General features: G+C 56.0%; 1 protein-coding gene across 2 annotated transcripts in view; it reads left to right on the forward strand.

The window, feature by feature from the left end:
* SLC22A23 (solute carrier family 22 member 23) overlaps positions 1–22058 on the forward strand; it is a 164576-nt gene that overhangs the window by 134454 nt on the left and 8064 nt on the right. Inside the window, exons 5-10 of one of the 2 annotated variants that reach the window (XM_069493639.1) lie at positions 1831–1958; positions 9903–10005; positions 12627–12859; positions 14219–14251; positions 14372–14395; positions 15383–15506. In XM_069493639.1, coding sequence (XP_069349740.1) covers positions 1831–1958; positions 9903–10005; positions 12627–12859; positions 14219–14251; positions 14372–14395; positions 15383–15506 — 645 coding nt within the window. The remainder of the gene's footprint in view (positions 1–1830; positions 1959–9902; positions 10006–12626; positions 12860–14218; positions 14252–14371; positions 14396–15382; positions 15507–22058) is intronic. The other variant, XM_069493640.1, reaches the window with a different exon arrangement.

The raw sequence follows: 22058 nt of genomic DNA on the forward strand, positions 1-22058 counted from the left end.
TGAGCTCAAGAGATCCTCCTGCCTCAGCCTCCCAGAGTGCTAGGATTACAGGCATTAGCCACCGTGCCCGGCCAATAATAGATATTTATTGCTCACAGTTGGGGAGGCTAGGAAGTCCAAGATCAAGGTGTCGCAGATTCAGTGTCTAATGAGGGCCCATTCCTTGTAGGCGGTGCCTTCTACGTGTGCTCACACGGTGGAAGGAGCAGGGCAGCCCCTCCAACCTCCTACATAAGAGCACTAATCCCGTCCTCAGGACTGAGTCACCTCAAGGCCCTGCCTCTTAATATACTGTCACACTGGGGATTAGGTTCCAACATATGGGGCGGGCAGCATGCAGACTGTAGCACCACTAATACTTTTGCTATCTGTGGACTCACTTGGTTAAAAGACCGTCCTGGGCCAGCAAGGCAGATGTTAGGTAGTGAGCAATAACTTCTTACCAGTGTCGATCATGATTTTCTTGCTCCCATATAACCAAAATAAGATCCAGATGTCACTGGAACGCTAAGGGCTACAGGAGGCTAGGACGGTCACCCAGACTTTGATTTCCACTTTGTCTCTCCTGGTCAGGGCTCTGCTGCCTGTCTGGCAATACGGTGTTATTGGCACATGGTCACGGCTACCCTTGTGCCTGTTTGGGCTGCTCAGCAGAGCCGGGGAGTGACGACAGGGACCCTTTCCCCACCAAGGCTAACACACCGACTACTCGGGCACTGACAGTGCGCTAACCGCCGCTCCTAACCGTCACGTTGTTCTCTTGAGTGACTTGTAAATACTGTCATAAATGTAAATTTACAAAATGAATTGATAATAAAACACTAGACTTATTTTTCTATTGGGGCTCCTCACGAGATTTTATTTAAAAAAAAACAAATGCCATTGCTGAAAGCCGCTGTGTTGTGGTGTCCTCTCGGGGAAGTGACGCGCAGTTAGCAGCACAATGGGAATCATTCAGAGGGAAGCCCCGCGAGGGTGAGCCTGAAAGTGTTCAAAGACGGAAAGTGAGTCCAGGTCGACCGGATCAGCGGTCATTTTTCACACTTGAAATAATTCTATTACTATTGTTTTGGTGACAAAAGACAACAAAAACAGCAGCCTTCAGTGAACTATTTATACATGCTTTAGAAGTCCATGGTTATTTTGAAAGGAGTACATTGATTTCTTAACACAGTTGGTAGATTGTTGCTCATAGCTGCCAATTTTTTAAATTTTTATTATTTTTACTTTGTAATTGCCAAACAACACTAATAATTGCAGATGTTCGTGGGGTGCATAGTGATGTTTCCATATGTACAAGGCAGCGATCAGATCAGGGCAGTGACACACCCAGCATCTCAAACGTGTATCACTTCTTTGTGCTGGGCACTCTCCATACCCCACTTCCAGCTATTCGAAACTTGGAACTAGATCATCACCCACCCTGGCCGCCTACATGCTGTGAACCCGGGAAGTTCTTCCTCCTATCTGGCTGCGATTTTGAATCCTTTAACCAATCTCCCCATCACCCCTCCCCTCCCCTCCCCAGCCCCTAGTTCCTCTGTTCCCTTTTACCCCTGTGAGATCAACTTTTTTTAAGCTTCCACATATGAGTGAGAACCTGCAATGTTTAACTTTCTGTTAAACACGTTTAAAGTCTCAATTTCTACACTTTCTAGAAGAAAACTGGAGATGTTTCAGCGTGCGCAGTCTTACTCCCCTTCCTGGGCCGATGAGCATGCTGAGCCCTTCCTGGCCCCTGGGCAGAGACTGACACCCCCCACTCCCTGCAAAGGTCCCCGTGCCCCGTGGCATTGGGAGGCATTCACCCATTCCCTTTTGTCTTTGAAGGATATTCCCCGAGTCCCTGCGGTGGCTGATGGCTACGCAGCAGTTTGAGTCTGCAAAGAGGCTGATCCTGCACTTCACACAGAAGAACTGCATGAGCCCCGAGAGCGACATCAAGGGTGTGATGCCGGGTGAGTACTCTGACGGCGGCCGGAGCACCAGCCCATCCTGGGTTCCGGGAGGATTCACAGAGCAGCTGCCTGACACCTGCGCTGGTTCCGTTGCAGCAAACCACTGTCCTAGCTCATGGCCCTATTCTTCTGTGACCACACTTTCTACACTAGGGCAGCGTGACAGCTAGAGTCCAGCTATGGGAGTGAATTGAGATTCTCTCCACTTTCTGGGTGTTGACTCCTTTCATGGTCAAGTCCAGCCCACTGCGGTGCCCCACGCCGCCTGTCCGAATCCAGAAGCAAGGCATGAGCCTAACCCACACCCGCTCCTCAAGGTGACCGCCTGCCAGGTTTAAATGCTGCCAGAGCCCTGGCTCAGGGTGTGGGTGGCCTTCTCGACCTCTCTTTTCCCAAGAGTGACCTCCAGAGAGTTGCTGTTGTCTGTTTCTGGCCATGATGTATTTGTTGGGTAACGAAGGACAGGAGAAGTCGAGTATTCTCGTGCAGTGGTATGCAGGGCTTGCAAGCTGGCCGCCAGAAGCATCGCCAGGAAGTCGTGGAAATCCACATTCCTGGGCCCCTCGCTGGCACCCAGAGATTCTAACCTAGTAGATTTGGAGTAAACTCTGAGAATTTGCATTTATAATGAGCACTAGAAGAGATTCTGGTGCAAGTTGTGTGCAGATCTCCTTTTGAAAATCACTGGCAGACCCATTCCAAGCTCTGAGCCGCTGCCCTCACCTGAAGACCAGAAATAGATTGCTGTGATCAATTCCCTGGGAACATAATCTCCAGGCCTCGTCCGAGAGAGAACATGCTCACTTTCCCCCATGATGGGAAATTCTTGTGGTCCCAATTCACTCGCTCAGCCAACAGCTATTTACTAAATGCGTGCTGTGCGCCAGGTGCTGTTCTAGAGCAGAGAAGAAAACAGCAGAGCCGTGGTCCCACGGAGCTGGCAGGCAGGCGGGGCCCAGCAGACAGCGGACAGCGACACGTGCACTGCGGCAGCAGGCGTGAGACGGTGGGGCTGAGGGCTGGAGGGTGGTGGGCAGTGGCCGCAGGCAGAGTGGCCAGGGAGCCTGGCTCCGAGGACAGGAGAGCGGGGCCTGAGCGAGGTGGGAGGATGCGTCCTGTAGGTCTCTGCTCACGGCTGTGTGGGCAACGCGGATCAGGGGAGCCCACAGGGCCTAGACGGCTTCTCATCAGACTCTGGATGCAGGAGACTGGGGCCCCGTGTCAGCAGAGGCTCCCCAGTGCTGCTGCCGCTCGGCCCGGCCGTCGTCCCTGCCTCGACCTGTGCCCGCCACCCTAGAGTCAGGACGGCAGGGCACGGTCTACCAGAGAGCCCTGCAGCTCTTGCTTCACTGGAACAAAGGAGGACCCACGCCCGGTCTGGGCCCCTGAAGAGCACTGAGGGCGGTGCTAGCAAAGGGCTCTTTGCCAGGGCAGTGATGGCGAACAGCACCACACTCACATGGTCTTTATGTGCTGGGCCCTTCTCTGAGTGATCTGCCAATATTGACCATGTTTAATATTTAATCCTACGTGCTTTACACGTATTAACACATTTATTCAGGACAGTCCTATGAGAGAGGTGCTATAGCTGTCCCCATCTGTGGACGAGGAAACTGAGGCACAGAGGGTCTGAGTGGCCCGCCTTAGAGGCCACACAGCTACTAAGCAGCTGAGCTGGGACTTGACCCCACGAAGTCCAGCGTACGTGGCTTCACTGCTGCTCTGCGAGACTAGAGAGCGCTTGGAGAGGGACACAGACGTTGCCATACAGGGAGGAGGGAGCATCAAATCAAGGCTTCTCCTTGGGGCCACGTTTGCTCCTTTGGGACATCCAGATAGTGTCCCCGCACCCCCAGGCCTCCGTCATCGGCAGGTTAATGCTCTCCAGTCTTACAGCACAATGTGTTTGTGGCATTTCCCTGATTAAGTCATCACACTCTGCTGCCTTCGCATTAAAATATTGTCTGGGAAAAGCTTGTTTTCTCCATCTAATTACACTGATTCATTTCCCTCCTATTTTTGGAAAGTGGTATTAAATCTTTTTTGTAATTTATTTCTTTGCTTATGAGTTTTGCTGGTGCATATTTCTATTCCGACGAGGTCCCAGGCAGGAGCTGGGTGAGAGGTCGTTGGTACGTGTGACTCAGCCTCAGCAGCGGAGAGAGGCGTCACCTCCACCCAGGAGCCCCGGGAGGAGGGAGCAGGGCACACCCTCCTCATCTGCCTCTGGCTCTCTGCCACCTCCCATCTGTCAGAGGCGTTGATGGGAGCATCGTGGCAAAACTGCCGCTCACTCGGGGGCGGGCAGCAGGTCTGTTCACCGGGCTGCATCGTCACCCCAGCTTCCTTGGCCCAGACTGGCTTTCCTGCTTGGACTCTCCCTCCCCAGGCCACACCGGGCTGCCCAGCCAACGCCTGGCCTGGGCCATGTGGCCTCTCTGCTCGCTCGCTGACCTGCTAACTGGTCTCCCTGCCCTGCTCCTCCTCCCTACAGTCCCTTCCCCTCTGCATCCAGATCAGATATGATCCGATCACATCACCACCTGCCTAAAAATGCTTCAGTGTCCTCCCAGGGCCTTTTGGATGGACCCCCAGACCCCCTAGGCAGCCTCGGACACCATGTCTGATCTCTGCCTACCTCTCCAGACACCCTGGCTTTCCTTTGGCTCCCAGGACGGCCATCCTCCTCCTCCTCCTGCAGGGGCCTGTCCTCTCAGCTCCCACTGTTGCCTTGGCCAGCTCCTCGGAGACCAGGTCAGCCCTCCGGTCACGCACCGTTACAGCTGCGGCACCTCCCCTTGCTTCCCCCGTCCCGGCTGCGACAAGGGAGTGTGCACTCCTTATCAGTGCCTGTCGCCCTGCAGTTACCAGGCCGGCAAGGCAGAGCCTCTGTCTGTAGATCCGGACACTGCTGTGCTCCAGAGAGACCCGCAGGGCTCATGGCAAACCTTCCATGAATGTTTATGGAGGAAATGAATCCAGGGCTCCTGTAGGCAGCAAGGGTTAGGATTGCTAGTTGCATCACCTCTGCGTGGGTGAGTGTCTCAGGCCTGGCTGTAGGTGTGGGGGGCAGTTACTCATGGCCCTGTCAAGGCATCCTAACCTTGGGTTTATGCTGGAGGACAACACGATGTTCTCAAATTTTCTGTTTCCTTTCCTCTTTTAAAGCTATCCTTGGTTTACCTTGGGGCATGTCTGATGTTCTCAGTAGCATGTACCGCTAAATCTTTATGAGTGTGTTCCTGAGTGTGACTCTCACACTGCCCGTCTTGCAGCCTTAGCATCTCATGACGTGCCCAAGTACTAACAGCTCTCCTGCCCCTGTCGTAAGTCCCGAGATTTGAAACCTTGATAGCCAGAGTGGGAGCCGTGCTGGTTCCAGATGTGGCCGTGTAGACGGTAGCCCACTGCAGAAAGAACGCCCTGAACAAGAGCCACACTCAGCCCCTTGCTGTTAGTAATACGGGTTGAGTATCCCCTTATCCAAAATCCATGGGACCAAGAGTGTTTAGGATTTCAGATTTTGGAGATTTTGGAATATTTGCATTATACTTATCACTTGAGTATGCCAAATCTGAAATCTAAAATGCTCCAAAATCCAAAATTTTTTGAGTACCAACATGATGCTCAAAGGAAATACTCGTTGGAGCATTTTGGATTTTGGGATTTGGGATGCTCAGCCTGTGGTAAGACAAGCAGCAAGTCATCAGGCAGTGACTCTGCCAGGCCTGGGGAGAAAACACTACGTGCATTTAACCCACATCGGAGCCTTGTGAGGAAGAGCCCCGTTCTCCCTACTGTAAGCGGGGAAGAGGGGCCCGGACAGACCGAGTGTTGGGGAACAGCGATTCCCCATGTCCCCTTTGTGGGAAAGGAGCACTCAGTGGCAAGCCAGCCCCAGGGGAGAGAGAGCAGACTTGCTCCCCTCTTTCTCTCCCGGGGGAGGAACCAGGTGCGGGAGCAGGTGTCCTCTGTCCCCAGCCAGCCTGCTGCCGAGTTGCCGGGACGCAAGGTGAGTCTGCATGATTCAGGTGCCCCTGCCTCAGGCTGCCTGGGGCTCCCCCAGCCCTCAGCCGTAATGGAGCTTGGGTTTTGCACTCACCTGCCTAAGTCTGTCTTGCCAATCTGTTCAGAACCTGAGGTGACAAGAGAGTCTGTGTATCAGGCCACCTCAACGTCCCCAGCATTAGGTACCTTGCCCAAAGTCACGCCACTCGTTAAGTGGTAGAACCAAGATTTGCACACAGGCGGGCGGCCCAGCGTCCTTGCTCCTAACTGCTCTGCATGCAACTGCCACGCCCACGGCTGCAGCCCGTCAGGTGGAGGCTGGACCTCCAGGGACAGCACCCGAAATCGGCAGTGCCGGGTTGGTTGTCAGAAACGTGGCTAGCTTCTGAAGACCGGTGTCTGAGGTGACTTTATGATAAGGTCTCTGTGGACACTCACTTTCAAAGCACATTTACTCCAGTGACCAGGCGCCCCCTTCTAAGTGGCCCTGGGGGGCGAGGGCTGCCTGGAACAGGCGGCTTCCCTACGTCCGCACACGGCCTGGGGCCTCAGAGCTGCTTCCTGGCAGCCTTCAGCGACTGTGGCAAAGACAGAGGCTCTCCTCCTCCTCTTCTTCCTCCTCTTTCTCTTTCTGTCCTCCTCCTCTTTTTGTCTTTTCTTGGTTTTCATCTCTGTAACTGATGCTTTGCGGCTTCACCCCTAACACGCTAGTGTCGTCCACGAGGGCAGCAGCAAAGCCGGGTTATCCATGCCCACTCGCGCAAACTCATTCTCCTCTGCGTGTCTCCTCTGCTCCTCCCAAGCCTGGTCCCGGTCCTGCCTTCTCCCACCGCTGTCCTCTCACCCCCAGATCTGCAGGTACGGAGCGGCCGTGCCCCCCTTCCAGGGGGTCTGCAGGGCCAGCTCTCCCTCCCCCAGTCGGTGGCTGGAAGCCAGCAGGTGTTGAGTCTGCCAGGCCCGGGGCTGGAGGGACACATGCTCGCTGCGCGCCCCGAACGCTCTGGGATGCCTGGCCGTGTTCTTTGGTCCTCGCAGCACGCTTGCCCCGCCTGCCAGAAGGGAAGCTGGGCTCCGAGCAAGTCCACAGCTTTCCTGAGGGCCCAGCAAGAAGTGGGTTCCACCTGGGCTGCTCAGGCCCCCACGGCACCCAGACCTTGGCCGACCCCACAGGGATCCGTGCAAATGCAAAGGAGCAGGGCCCAGGGCGGAGTCAGACATACCTGGCCCATCAACATTAAGTAGGCTCTATTTGTTTTCTGGTCAGAAATTTTTCTAACGGCTGTGAGTCAAGAGGGCTGAAGCATCTGGGAAGGGACGTGGGAGGCGGATGTGCTCAGCGGTGTCGTCCCGGGACCCGGGTCTGGTCAACCCGCCCGGCTCCCCGTCGCTCCTTTCATTTCCATGTACGGGGAGTTTAGAAAACTCCCTAGATTTCCATGGGACCACTTGAGATGCAAAAAGGCCTCTTGGATTCAGTTGCCTTAGGGGGTCTCAAAATCATGTTTCTTGCAAGGCAGAGCTTGTTGTAGGAGGCAACTGTATGTATCCAGGAGCAGACTTGGGGCTGCGGGAGTTTCATGGTGTTGTCCTGGGCTGGTGACGTGAGTAACAGAGTCCCTGAGAACCTATCAATAGGCCTGGAAAGGTTAATTTCATTCCATTTAGAATAATGCAGTTACCTCTGTAGACTGCAGTCAATTCTTTAGACTGGGCTCTAGGGTTTAATGTTATTTTAAAAACTCAAGTCATCATGCGATTGCTATAGCTTCTTTAACATCACATTTCACATGCAATAAGTATTAGAAGTTAAATTTGAGCCTCTTTTTAAAAAAAAAAATGACATTAAACTTACATAAATAGGCTAATGGACATTTAAATTTTCTTCTTGGAAAATTTCCATGGTGAGAAAGGGTGGCTATTATAATTGCTTTCTGATTAGTTTTATAACAGGGAAAATACTCAGATCATTGTATCCAGGATTTTCTGTTAACCATAATATTTCCAAAGTCCTTAAGAATATTTAGTCCTTTTAACCATAGACAGACATGTCTAAGTCAAATCAGCCTACTTTTGCTGAAGGGAATTCGAGGCCACGAGACCTCAGAGGCCCTGAGAGGGTCCGTGGACCGACAGAATGCCAGCACGCCGGCTCGCACAGAGACCTCAGTCTTGCACCGAAATATGGGAAGGCAGAAAAGTTCTGGAAACTCAGGAGGCACAGTGTCACTCAGACAAAGGAAAGGTTTCCTTCTCCCTTTTATGGCCTGGCTGGTGATACTGAGTCCAAAAAAATTGTGTTTAAATAAAAAATTCCTAAACCCCTGTTGTTAAGCAACATGTGTTTCCTTCAAACCATAAGGAGTGAGGTTTGTGGCCCCCCTGCCATTGGATCGCAGGAAGGGGGTGGGGGAGGGAGCTGCGCAGCCCCCGCCACCGGGGCAGGAGCCCCCCAGGCCACTGGACGGCTCCAAGAACTCACGGCTTCCTCAGCAGGCCGAGGCTCCCCACTGCCACCGCTTTTTTATTTTAAATAAATATCTTATCTTAGAATAATTTTAGATTTACAGGAAAGTTGCTGAGATCACACAGAATTTCCATGTGCCTCTCACTCAGTGTCTCCCATTAACATCTGATATCACCGCCATATGTTTGTCAAAACTAAGAAACTGACGCTGGAACACTGCTCCGAACCAAACTCCAGCCCTTACGGGCACCCTGTGAATGACTCTCCCCAGCCTGGGCCCCTCCAGGACTGCGTCAGTCCTCACTCTCCCTGGCCTCTCCCGTTTCTCATGACTTGACAGTCTTGAAGAGTTCTCAATTATTTATTTATTTATTTATTTATTTATTGGTGGAGACAGGGTCTCACTATGTTGCTCAGGCTGGTCTCAAACTCCTGGCCTCAGACGATCCTCCCGCCTTGGCCTCCCAAATTACTAGGATTGCAGGCGTGAGCCACCGTGCCTGGCCCTCCTTTTTCTTTAACTCTTCAGTCAGGGATTATTCTACGAGGACACGCCAGGCTAGGAGGACAGAGGGGACTGGAGGGGACTGGGCTGAGAGTGTGGCCTTCCTGTCCCAGATGTGCAGGCAGACAGCTGCTGGAGGCTGGGCCTTTCCTTGTTTTGATCTTCCCTGTGAAATTGTCAAATCCACACCAGCACTTCCGTACATTCCTTGGCCTGGTTACCGCGACACCGGAGTGCTGCTGGACTCCGCTCAGAGCGGCTTTCAGAGCTGGTCTGAGCCTTATAAGAAACTTGGTCTCACAACTTCACAGCTGGGCACGTCCCTTGGAGCCAGAACATTGTCTGTCTGGTTCTGCTCCCAGATACTTTTGACTGTTAACTAAAACATTCGTATATATACACACACATGTGAATGTGTGTATATGTGTGTATATACGTGTACATACTCATTTACTTACTGTCTGTCAAAGATTCATGTGCTCTAAGGACAGTTCCATCAGAAGTGGCTGCAGGCTGGGTAAGTCCTGCCCCGCAGGGTTCAGGGACACATCAGAGACCCGCTCTCCCACACGGGCGCAGACTCTGTAAGGAAAGGAAGGCTTGTTTAGATTTGCCCGGGGCCTACTCAGGCCTCAGGAACCTGGAATATCATTTAGCTCTGCACTCAGACAAGAGTGAAATGAGTCTACCCCGTTTGTTTATTTGTGTGTACCCTGCCTGGTTCCAAAACAAGGGTTTGCGATGCAAACTGCCGCGACGCTGTGCCTCAGCTCCCTCCCCGGATCGTAGGGAACCTGAACCGCAGAGCCGGGCTCCTGTGAGCACATTTCTGTCCTGGAAACCCAGACCCTGTCCCCTGGCTTAAAGGAAAAAAAAAAAAGACTTTCTCCCCTTTCCGTGGTGCCTGAGTCGGGGAGCCAGGCCTGTGGCTGCGCCTGCCCGGGCTCACGGCTCTATTTCTCTGCAGAGCTGGAGAAGGAGCTGTCCCGGAGGCCCAAGAAGGTCTGCATCGTGAAGGTGGTGGGGACGCGGAACCTGTGGAAGAACATCGTGGTCCTGTGTGTGAACTCGTGAGTTGGGGGGCCACGTGCTGGCGGGGTGCAGGGCGGGAAGGGCAGGCAGCAGGGAGGCCACAGGCCCCGCTCCCCCCACAGCTGGACTTGGAATCACAGCCTGGGCAGGGCCCTGGGAGGGTGATAGACCCTGTCGGAACTTCCTAACGGTGGGTCTGCAGGGGGACGTGGGCTTAGAGATATCGGCCCCCTCCAGGAAGCCTCAGCAGCTGGCACCCCTGGTCAGGCACCCCAGCCCAGGGCAGCGGCTGGCCACCTGGCCTGGGAGCTGCACAGGGCAGGAACGCCCCAAGTGCAAGGGCAGGAAGAAGGCAGGAGGCCAAGCTGGGTCACACAGAGACCTCCTTGGAAGGAGACCCTCTCTGCATGTCAGGAGAGCGGCTCTCAATGGTCTCGTGTACCCCAGCCTGAGCACGCCCCGTGCACAGGGCCTCCTCACCACGTGCCTCTCACTTAGTCCAGAGGGAGCCAAGATACCCATGCCTGTACCATCTCGGGTGCACAGTGGGAGGAGGCTCCAAGGTGGGAATTTGCAGGCCCTACCTGGGGAGAGGGGATTTGAGGCCCACAGGCCTCGGCCGGCCCCTCAACCCAGGCTGCAGAGTAGCTGTGCCCTCTGCCTGCAGCAGGCCCTGTCCCCCTAGACCCGCAGCCCAGCCTGGCCAGAGGCCTGACCCCAGGACAGTCTCGGGTTGTGGTGGGTCAGGCTGCAGTGGCTCTGCCTGAACCCGATGGTGAGCCCCTGTCCTCGAGAAGCCCCTCCCCTGCTGCTGCTCACAGTCACGCGGCCTGCTGGGCCCTGCAGGGCGGCATCGCTCATGCAGCTCCTTGGCAGCCCCTGTCACGGGCTCAGTGTGTGTCTGGAAGGTGGCTCCTGTCTCACAGCTCAATAACCCTGGCCCTCCCTGACGGCGCAAGGTGGACCAGGGTCAGGAGTCATCTAGGTGGGGGAGGGAAGGGATTTTACCCTCACTTGGGGTTGAGGTCACGGGGGTATTGCACGTGTTCGTGGAAGGTCTCAGGGCCACTGCCAGGTAAAGAGAGAGGCCGTTTCTGTCAAAGCTGCTCCACGTAATCAGCTCTTCCTGTTGGGGTTCCAGACTGAATTGCATCTGGGATGGGTGCAAAGGGTTCTACTGCCAAAGTGATAGAAGGGCCTGGATCTAATGTGCAGCCTCACCCTACAGATGAGGAGACCCAGGCCCCACAGCCGCACGGGGGCCAGGCCCAGGCCCCCAGCCCTGCCTCCCCACCCGCGAGGCTGGGGCACGGGCAGACACTGGCTGGGCTGAGGGCACGATTAGGAGTTGAATGGCTGCTCCAGACACAAAGATCTGACATAGACAAGACGGCAGGTTTCCGTTTGGACGACTCCTGTCGGGGGCAGAGGGAATCAATCTCTCTGGTTTTGCTATCTTCAAATTACCTGTTGAGGTCAGAGTGCTTCATTTCTACCAGAACAAAAAGGTAGAAACTGACCTGCAGTCTCAGCAGGCCGGGAGGAAGAGGGGTTCATCTGGACCCTCGCAGGCTCCCCGAGTGGAGTCCTCACTGCGTTGCGGGGCCGTGCCGAGTGCTTCCCCAGTGGAGAGGCGCCCGTCCGGCAGAGGGGCGGCTTCCTCCTGCAGGGCGGGCTCTGCTGCAGCTGACCTTGATGTATCCTCAAGGTTGGATGAAAAGTACTTAGATTTCCCTGAAGCACGAAAGGGCACAGAGAGGAATTCTTAGCTCTGGGATGTGCACCAGCAGGGACGTAACAAGCACGCTCAGCACAGCCAGGGCGTCACACGCGGCCACCCCGACAGGACCCTGCAGACAGGAGATGCCCGCGGGCGGGGGACCAGCAGCCTCCCAGCGCGTGCTCGGGCACATTTTCCGTCCTGCTTTCCAGAGTGGACACATGTTCCCAGCAGGTTTATCTGCTCCTGTGGGGCAGTGAAGAGGCTTGGCCCAGGGAAGGGGGAGGGCGCAGGGAGAAGTTAAGAACGGAGACGAAGTTTCCTGAAGACCAAGTGGCCTGACTCCTGCCTGGCGTTGGCAGGCCGCGCTGGCGAGGGTGGCAGGCGTGGGCGGAGCGCGTGGTTCTCTGGAGGGGTCGCCAGCCTTCCAGAGCCTGAGTGCCCGACGGAGAGGCAGAGGTCCAGACAGGCTGCATGTCTTCGCGGGTGTCACTTACCCACTGAGAACCTCGAGCCCCTCTACGCCTTTCTGCCCATCTGTGACGTGGCTGTGACATGGCTGTGCCGGTGGCTGTCACGGTGCTGCCGTGGGGTTGAGTGAGCACATGGAGAGTGCTTCATCTTACATGTTAGATTCCCGTGACAGGTCGAATTTGGATAAAAGACCCCATCACTCTTGTGCCCACACCTTTCTGCTAAGGCGACGGCGGAAGAGCGTGAAGGTGGACCCCACGAGGGCCGTGCGCCTCACGCTTCTCTGACGCCTTCTCTCTTGCGTTTTGCCCTGTGGCGGGTCGGTGCATGGTAACGGCTTGCGTTTCTGTGGCACGTTGAGCTGCTGCTCTGTGTCCTGGTCACCCGGCACAGGGAGCCCCCAGGAGGTGGGCGGCCCTCCAGTCGGCGCAGCCCACCCACCGCCCTCTCCGTGTGTCTCCACAGGCTGACGGGGTTCGGGATCCACCACTGCTTCGCCAGGAGCATGATGGGCCATGAGGTGAAAGTGCCGCTCCTGGAGAACTTCTACGCCGACTACTACACCGTGGCCAGCATCGCGCTGGCGTCCTGCCTGGCCATGTGCGTGGTGGTCAGGTTCCTGGGGCGCAGGGGCGGGCTGCTGCTCTTCATGATCCTCACCGCCCTGGCCTCGCTCCTGCAGCTCGGGCTCCTCAACCGTGAGTGGCCGGGTGCCGGGGAGGGGAGCTGGCGAACCCCGCAGGGTGTTTGAAAGGGCTGGTGAGACTCGAGTGGTCGTTCCGAGATCAGCAGCTCGCAGAAAGTGCCTTGGGGAGGACCAAGTGCCTTGGGGAGGACCAGGCTTGAACTAGAGCGTCTGTGCAGCCTGCCCCCTCCCCCCCCACCTGCCCCGCTGCACCTGACTCCCCGGAGCCCTGGTGGGCCTGACTTTGCTGATGGCAGACTATTTCCGTGTGATTCATCGCATGACAAAGAAAAACAAAGGACTGTTTCTTGCGTGTGACGTTAAGAGGGAAATAGCTCTGTTCTGACGCCCTCACATTGGAACACTGCTCTTCAGCAGATGGTCCCGAGTTCACCAGCCTCTCTCGGACCAAAGAATTTCTCCGTGAGGGTTAAAAATAACCTAAGGCAAAACTAGAGGGTCCGTCTAGCCCCCCGGCATGCTCCGTGTAGCTCCTCACCGACAGACCCCCGCCTTTGTGTGTGGAAAGCCACCGTGGCGTCTGCGGGCTGGCCCAGAGCACAGCACGAGCGAGCAGGACCCCTGGGCCACCTTCCCTGCCCAGGCAGGGTCCCAGGACGATGCGGGGAAAGCGAAGCCACCGGGCCCTCCCCTCCTTCACGGAGAAAGTGAACCCCGGCCGTCAGCCCCAGACTGATGAATGTCCTGTCACAGCCCAGACCACAGCAGCCTTTCTATGCAGACGGGATCATAGAATAGCTAGTTTCAAACTCGGGAACAATTTTTCTAGCTTGGGCAAAGTTCTTATGCATTCCACACCTTGCCGGGAGACGTTCAGCTGTAGCCAATAACAGAAACGGTGTCTGTTTCTCACCACCCCTGAGCCCCTGGTGGGCAGGGTGCCTCGGCGCTGGGGTCACCAGCACCCTCCTAGGCCCCGAGCAGGAGCCCCACAGAACCCTGGGCACACGGCAGTGGCTGCGAGGACCAGAGCCGGGGTGGGCAGAGACGCCGCCTGCTGGGGCCACCCTGCAGGGCTCCCTAAGCGCAGACCAGCGGTGACCCTCGAATAGCTTTGTGTGCAAGGAAATTTGTACCGTTTGGATCTGCTGGGGTCTCTGTTGTGAAGGGTTCCATTTTCTCCCCAGGCTCTGAGGCCAGAAGGGTTTTAGGCCTCCCTTCCTAACAAAAAGATCTTTGTTTAGTCCAGTGTGAATTCCACTGCCCAGGCGGCTGGCGCCAACCCAGACACGGAAGGGAGTTTGCTTGGAAACAAGTCACGTGGGAACAGGCTGTAATAACTCCATACCTAACGTGCTCTCTCCCCTCTCGCCTTCTCTCCCTGTGTCGTGCCATGTTTCCGCGGGCCCAGTGATCGGGAAGTACAGCCAGCACCCAGACTCAGGTGGGTCCCCACACAGCCTGTGCGTCCCAGCGCGTACTGCGTCCCCGCGGGCGTGTTCACAAAGACTCACAGACTTGTGGTTTCCATCTCCTCTCTCTCCTCCCCTCCTTGCCCTCCCAGAATTGCAGCTGAAGTTGGCCGTAGGTTGGACACTATAAGGATACGTTTGTATTCCCTGACTCCCTCTTGCCCCTAGAAGGGGCGCCTGGTGTTTCCCGCTCTGCACAGCCTGGCTCGCATGCCTTCACCCCTTCCCTGGCACCAGCGGTCAGCGTGGGCCCTGGCCCAGCGCCGACGCAGTTTGTCTCTTGGACAGTGCCTGGGCGCGATCAGAGGGCCGGGGCATGCTGGGCCTGGCTGTCTGGCTGCCAGGGAAGCCGCTGTCCCACTGTGACTCTCGCCAGCTTGCTGCTCTCCGACCTCAGGGGACAGCAGAGCCGCTGCCCTGCACCTCGATGCCTCCATGCTGCTGTGACACCTGCCTGGCCTGCCCCAAGCCCGTCCCCGTGCCCCCGGGGGAGCTGAGCGGCGCCCCAGCTGAATGGCCCAATGGCATGCCTGTGCACTGCGCCAGACGCCGCCTTCTTGCGAGGTCGCGCCCTTGCGCCATTGACAAGGTGCTGGACAGTGGAGCACTTTCCCTCCAGGCCCGTAAATTCTTCTGTTTGGGCTTTTGAGATTTTTGTTCCTCAAATCAACACAGACTCAGATACCCTGTCCCCGTGCTGGACTGCTCAAACCTGAGGCTAAAGCAGCTGGGGCTCTCTGGAGCAAGCACGGAGGCCAGGCAAAGGGATGTGCTGTGGCCCGGGGGACGCCAGCCTGCCTTCCTGCCAGGCATGGCCGCGGCTGAGGAGCTCTCCCAGGGGCTGCTGTGAGCTCGGGCATGCGCGACACACGAGGGCCTGGCAGGAGCCCAACAACGCCTTGTGCCGGGGGGCTGTGGGCTCCCAGCCCCGGAGGTGCTGCCAGTCCCCCCAGGGACCTGCACACCCAAACGCGCTGCAAGCCAGGCAGTGGGGAGGACGGAGCCCCTCGGCTCGGTGTAGCCCCAGGCCTCCCTCCCACCCGGCCTGGCTTCCTCTCTCCCTCTGCTCACGCTCACTGCCCCTTCTTCCCATTCTCCCTCAGGGATGAGTGACAGTGTCAAGGACAAATTCTCCATCGCGTTTTCCATCGTGGGCATGTTTGCCTCCCACGCGGTGGGGAGCCTCAGCGTGTTCTTCTGTGCAGAGATCACCCCCACGGTGATAAGGTGAGTGACGGGAGGCGCCCACGGGCGTTTCTTCTCAGGACTCGGAGCTGAGCCCCTGGCTGCCGCGCAGCCCGCCCTGGCTCCTGGACCAGGTGCGCAGCGTGCTGGGCACGTGGGGTTCCTGACCCACAGCCAAGATGGCCGCTTCGCCCTGACCCCGAGGCACCTGAGAGTTAGGTGAGAACTTGACCCCGGGCTCCCTCCCGGAGCTTTTCAGAGTCCAGGAAATGTGGCGGCGGCTGGGAAGTGGGAGGGTAAGCAGATCGCTCGGGCCGCTTCAGCCTGATCGGTGCTGCCAGCGCCTCCGCGAGGCTTCGTCACACAGCTGTTTCAAAATCAAAAAGGAAGTGGAAAGAGCCTTGTCCTTTACTGGCCTGAGAAGTTGATGTCACTAATCCAAAGGAGGGCTCACGGAGAGAAAGCCCAGCCGGCTAGATCGCAGCGTGTCTGGGAGCCCGCTCTGTGCTGGGCGCCGGGCCAGGTGGGGACACAGCACAGCCGGCCGTCACTGCGTCTGCCGTCAGTCCGCACCTCCCTGAAGGCCGCGACTGACCGGTGCGTAGCGGCTTTTGTTTTAGTGTGTAACGTGAGGCTAAGTCCTCCCTGGTGCTGTTGCTGGGTGGTGGTTCACGGATGCCACACAGCCGGTATGGTCACTACGATGGTAGCGTGACAAAGGACATGCCTCCATGTGATGGCATCACTCAGCTGCAGTCAGGTCATTTTCCTAACATTGTTTGTGACTTATTGAAGAGCTTATCTTGATTTATATGCCACACTGAGCTTTTTATAGGAATGTCATTAGCATTTCTAATGCACATGCTTTTGTAAAATATAAATTGTGAGTGCGGCAGTCACTCAGCCGTGAGGCTAAACCTGGAAGTCAGCATGACGACCGCTTCAGAGAGGCCGTTCCCGCCGAGGCGGATGTGCAAAGGCTGATGTTTTAGCCCCCGTGGTGCCGGGGGGACTGTGGGGGACAGGCCAGCAGCTCGCAGACTTCTGTCCTTTCCCCGTTTCCCGTGCTCAAGCTGACAGTAGCATCTTCACACGTTCTCTCTTTGATTCATTCTACTGCATTTCTATAACGCAAGCCAAGCCTGGCAGCTACTGGGTTCCCATAAGAAAATGCCAAGGTATTGTGTGTTTAAGAAAAAAAAAGCAATTAAGTGCCAAGTAATTCGTCCTGTTTCTACCTTCTGCATAAGCCACAGTGAAGAGATGAGTCCAGAGCTTATTTCGTGGTCCTTGCAGTTGAAAGATAGCTCAGGCAGACAGCAACTCATTCTGTCTTTCCTTCACGTAGTTAAATTTCCTTCCTTTATACGAGAATACAGCAAAAATGGTTTTTTTCAATAGAGTAGAAGTCGCAGTCAGACCTCCGGCGTTTCCCGTCTCCACGACCTTTGCATGATTCTGTACATTTCGGGGCAGGGGGCACCCCCCAGCTCTGGCACTCTGGCAGTAGGCGGCCTCATTATTCCTTGTTAGATTTTGCTTAGCAAGCTAGACTGAAGGAGATGTGTTGTCCTTTTCCTCTTTGATGCAAACCTGGAAAGATCTGGGGGTAGAAATTCAACAAATACGTTCTCAGATTCAGCTTGCCAAGATGACAAACTAGAAAAAGTATTTGACCCTTGGTGATGTTTTTGTACCTGCAGAGGATGAAAGGAAACCGAGTCCAAAGGGGCCCCCAGCCAGGCTGGAGGAAGGTCTAGTGCCCCGATGAATCACTCTTCCTGCCGTGAGCCCTTCTCACCCGCGCCGGGAGGCCAGGGCTCTTCCTTGCGAATACACTCAGGCACAATTCCCATGGAGCCCCCGGGTGGAAATGGGCTTTCCTACCATCCCCCCACTTCACACAGATAAATCCAAGCTAAGCCAGCCTGGGCGGCCTGGGGCTGTGAGCTCCATCTTGCTTAATGCAAAACTAGGCTTTTTCTGCAATGCTGTATTAAAAACAATTCTTCCGAATAAGAACAGTAGCAAAGGTTAAGATGCCAGGATGGACTGGTAACAAACAAGAACTTTTCTGCACAAAAGCTTGCGGAAATCCATTGTCCCGGGGAAGCGGAGTAAACTAAACATTGTCTCGTGAGACTCTGCCCGGGCTTCATGGTGCAGAGAGCCGCTGCCTCCCACCTGGGCGCGGTCCAGGTGGCATCTTCATGAGCCGATGCATAGCTGCTGCTTAGATCCACTGCTGACACTTCAGGAGGTGGCTGGCTTTGCCTGTGTCCCACAGCACCCATCTCTGCCCTTGGTGTGGGCAGAAGTGCCCTGGGGTCCTGGGTGGATCTAGAAGCTGGTGCCTTCTCTGTGGCAGATCACATCTTCTGCCCACTGTCCTGGAAGCTGCAGGCGGGCGCCCCTGAGGCCTGCACTGGCTTCCTGTCCCCTCTGGAAGGGGACGGGTGGGGGGGAAGCAGGTGCTGGTGCTGGTGTCACTGTCCGACATGATGCCTCCCAGGGGCCCCAGGGCCCTCTGCCGTCCCTTGCCGGTGGCCCAGCTCTTTCTAGGTCCCAGTCAGACTGGCCTCCCTGAACCGGGTCCTGATGTGTGTCCTCTGCTCTCATGTTGCCTCGAGAGTAGGCACCCTGAGGGCCAAGATGAATCGTGTTTAATGTGGCATTTCCAGCCTGTTTAACTTCTTTAAAAATGCATGTCTTTAAAAAAAATCTAACATTTGATAGCAGTGAGAGAACAGACAAGAAGCCAGTACGTATTCCACGCGGCCGCACCTGTGACATCGCCGCACCGAGGAACCGTGCAGGATGGGGGACAGCCCCGGGCAGGACAAGTGGCCAAGAGCCTGGGGCTTGGGGCCTTGGCGCCAGCGGAGGGAGGAGAGACATGGAGCAGCCGTGACCCCGGGGCCACCTCCCGGTGTGACCTCGGGCGGGTCGTGCGGCAGCTTTAGTTTCCTTGCCTTAAAATAGACCAGTCACACCTGCCTTGTTCCGTGGTGGTGAACAGAGAGGCAGAGGGAGAGGGAACGTGTCAAGGGCCCGGCCTCCGTCAATGACAGTGGACGTCATTATTCCTATCTGGATATTCTTAGCAGTCACATTTATTTCTGTAAAGAATTGGTACAAATATTTGTTCATCTTTGACTTCACAGACATGTAGTAAGGACAAATTAAGTAATATAAAAAAGGAAATGAAAAACGACAGGTTTGTTTCCTGTGTTTAAATGCTAGATGGTGACGTTCACACATTTAACAACAATGTGAAGGTTCTGGAATTCTTAATTCAAGCTTGCTATTTCTAATAGTCTGCCTGTACGTCAGTCTTCCCACCCCTATTTAGATCTTATTACTAGTAAAATAAAGATATCCAGTGGGTATTAAAATTTCTGTGCTCCTAAAGCACGTGGAAGCAGACCTTCAACTCTTTATCTGTGAACAGAGGGTCCCTGACTCGCCAACGTGGGCATGTGCTGCCCTCTCGTGGCAATCTGGAGAAAAGCAGAAAATGCACAAAGCCTGCATTTGGGGGTAAAGAAATGAACTATATAAAGATATATCCCATACTATATATGCATGTGTACATATGTTGCATATTATGCACACATATAGATCTATGTAGGTATTTTTCTAATAAGCTATGAATTATATGTATTTCATTGCATTTGGCGTGACTGACACGGTAGATGGATATGACGTAGTTCACCTGGCACCACCTGAGTAACTTTCGCCCTCCAGCAGCGGCTCCACGCGTGCCCTCCCCGAGGTCTGCATCTGCCGTCCTGTGCAGCAGCCCCACCCGAGCGAGGGAGTCCCTCTCGCTGCTTGTCATCGAGTGTCGGGGGGGAACCAGGGAGGTTTCGGGGGAAATGATGTCTTACTGGTATCAAAGGCCCCAAGCAAACGCGTCCGTTATTCCTGGCATCTGATCCAGGCTCGCAACAGCCTGTGGCTTCCTGAAGGGGCCAAGTATATCAGCAGGACTGACGGGCTATCTTAGGTGTTCACATTATTCATCTTACCAATGGATCGGATGTCACTGCTCTGTAGTGATCGTCTGTATCTAACCTGTCCTAGTCACTTGGGCAAGCTGACCTTCCTACCTGGGCAGCCGGCGTGAGCCGCAAGCATCCAGTGTTCATTAAGCACAGATAGTGTGTGCCTGTTGACGTTCTGGAAAGTAATTCTTACCCTCAAAGGGCTCATAGACTAGTAAGGACGACAGGCATGAGAAAGAGCACTGACAGAAAGATGCGAGTGTCTCTGAAAGGTGGTCGGGGACTCTGCCTGGGAAGGGATGGTTATCTGGGGACACCGCAGGATCATCTCTCTCCCTCACCTGTCTGCCTGAGGGCCCCGCAGCACGATGCTGAGATCGGTCCTTGGTCAAGGACTTTCTAATACAAAGTGCCCGTGACTGCCACAGCCTGGGGGAAAGGTGGCTGGCTGTCGTCCTCCGCGGCTAGGGAACTCTGTCACTCACTGGCTGCGTTAGTTGTCTGCTGCTCCATAACAAATCGCCCTGAAACCTAGTGGCTTAAAGCAGCGCACATTCATTATCTCATAGCTCCTGTGGGTCGGGGGTCTGGGCACGGCTCACTGGGCCCCCTGCTCAGGGTCCCTGCCAGGCTGCCACCCACTGGGACAGGACCCACCACCAAGCTCAGACAGCGATGGGCAGTACCCAGTTCTTCACAGGCTGTTGGACTGAGGGTCTCAGTTCCTTGCAGCCACCTCTGTTCCCTGCCACACGGCCCAAGTCAATATAGCAGCTTGCTTCATCAAAGCCAGCACTAGTCTGCTAGAAGTCACAGTCTTTTGTAACCTGATCATGGAAGGGACATCTCATCACCGTGGCTGTATTTTACCGGTAAGAAGGAAGTTACTTGTACCCTGTACCCTGAGGTCCAGCCCACACCCAAGGCACAAAGGTGTGAGTGTTGGGAGGTGGGCATCACTGGGCCATCCTGGAAATCTGCCTGCAGCGCCAAGCACGTGCGCAGTGGTCTCAGGCGGTGGCTGTGCTGGTGCTGGGGAGAGCAGCCTGAGTAGAACTTGGCCCTGGCCTTGAAAACCTCTGAAGTCTGTTAGAGACACACAGACATGCAACTCGGGAGTGTCTCTGGGCTATCGCAAAGTGTCCTGGGGATATGGTGGGAGCACCCAGGAGGGAGGGAGGGTGGGCACAGCTGGCTGGGACCTGCAGCTTGCTCAGCCTGGACTCTGAACCCTGACTCAGACTGGGGACTCGCAGGGAGTGGCCCAGAGCCACACACAGCGGCCCTGGAGGGACTGAGTGTGCACCTGGAGGGAGCGAGGCTAGATTTTAAAGGACCTAGTGAGCGAGAGGGTGAGGAGGCAGTGTCTGCAGGGCTCAGCGAGCGCGGGGTTGGCCGGGGAGGCGGAAGAAGGGCTGCAGTGGCTGCGGCACCCTCTGCCAACCTTTGGGCCTCCATGTCATGCCTGGAGGCGTTGGGCCCACGGGAGAGGCTCATCCTCCTCACCTCCCAGTTCTTGAGCTTCTTGAGCTCCAGTTCCTCCCACACCTGGCCATCCTCCTGCAGTCGGGTGTGGCCCCTGCTGTCTGCCCACCCCCAGCACTCACTCCACACCACCAGTCCCTGGAACCAGCCCATGGCTCTTCCTGCCCCCGTGCTATTAATGGCTACGTTAGCTCTTTAACCTTCACAGCACTTGGAGGTCAGAGCTTTTGTCACCCCCAACTCACGGGCACAGGCTGAGGCTTCCAGAGGTGAAGCTGGTCGGTGGTGGAGCCACGTTTCCGGCTGGCTCCAGAACTCGTGCTCCCGGCCACTGCGCGCCCCCTCCTGAGTGGTAGAAGTCGTTTGCAGCTCGCTTTGGGCTGGTCCCACATGTCTGGGTTTGCTCGAGGCTGGGAGGCCCCGTGGCAAACCGGCCCTGTCTTAACAGTCATCTAATCAAAGAAACACCCATCAAGCCCCTGTGGCGGGGATCATGCCTGGCATGGGGACCCCAAGATGAGCATGTCTCCCTCCGGAAACGCGTGAGGCAGCTCCCCAGCCAGACGGCCTGGCGGGAGCGCGGCTGAGCCCGAGTGAGCTGAGGGTCCCCTAGGCCAGGAGTAGCGGGAGGGAAGGTGCGGTCTCAGGACCTGCAGGCAGGAAGGAGCCATCGAAGGGCTCTGGGCAGGCGAGTGACACGGTTAGTTCTGTGTCCTAGGAAACCGCTTTGGCATAGTGGGCAAAGTCTAAGTGGGGGACGTGTACCAATTAGGAGAGGAGAACTAAGGCAGCTGGACGGGAAGGGGCCTGGGGAAGGGAGGAGTCCGGCGACCCCCAGGCCCCGACAGTGTCCCGCAGGGCCGTGTGCCTGGTGGGGCTGCCCTGTGCCCACCGGCCCTGGGCCTGCAGGCAGGGGAGCCCCTCCCCTCCTGGGCCTGGTGCAGCCGCAGACGGCTGAATGCAGTCTACAAAGGTGGGGGGCTGTGTCTAAGGGGAGGGAGAAGTGTCTTCTATTTTTTTGTTAAGAAACATGACCAAGCAGGGGTGGGAGACCACCCGTTGTCCCCACACACACACCATTATCGTTCTTACATTCCATTCT

The sequence above is a fragment of the Eulemur rufifrons genome, chromosome 18 (assembly GCF_041146395.1).
Source record: "Eulemur rufifrons isolate Redbay chromosome 18, OSU_ERuf_1, whole genome shotgun sequence".
Taxonomy (NCBI): domain Eukaryota; kingdom Metazoa; phylum Chordata; class Mammalia; order Primates; family Lemuridae; genus Eulemur; species Eulemur rufifrons.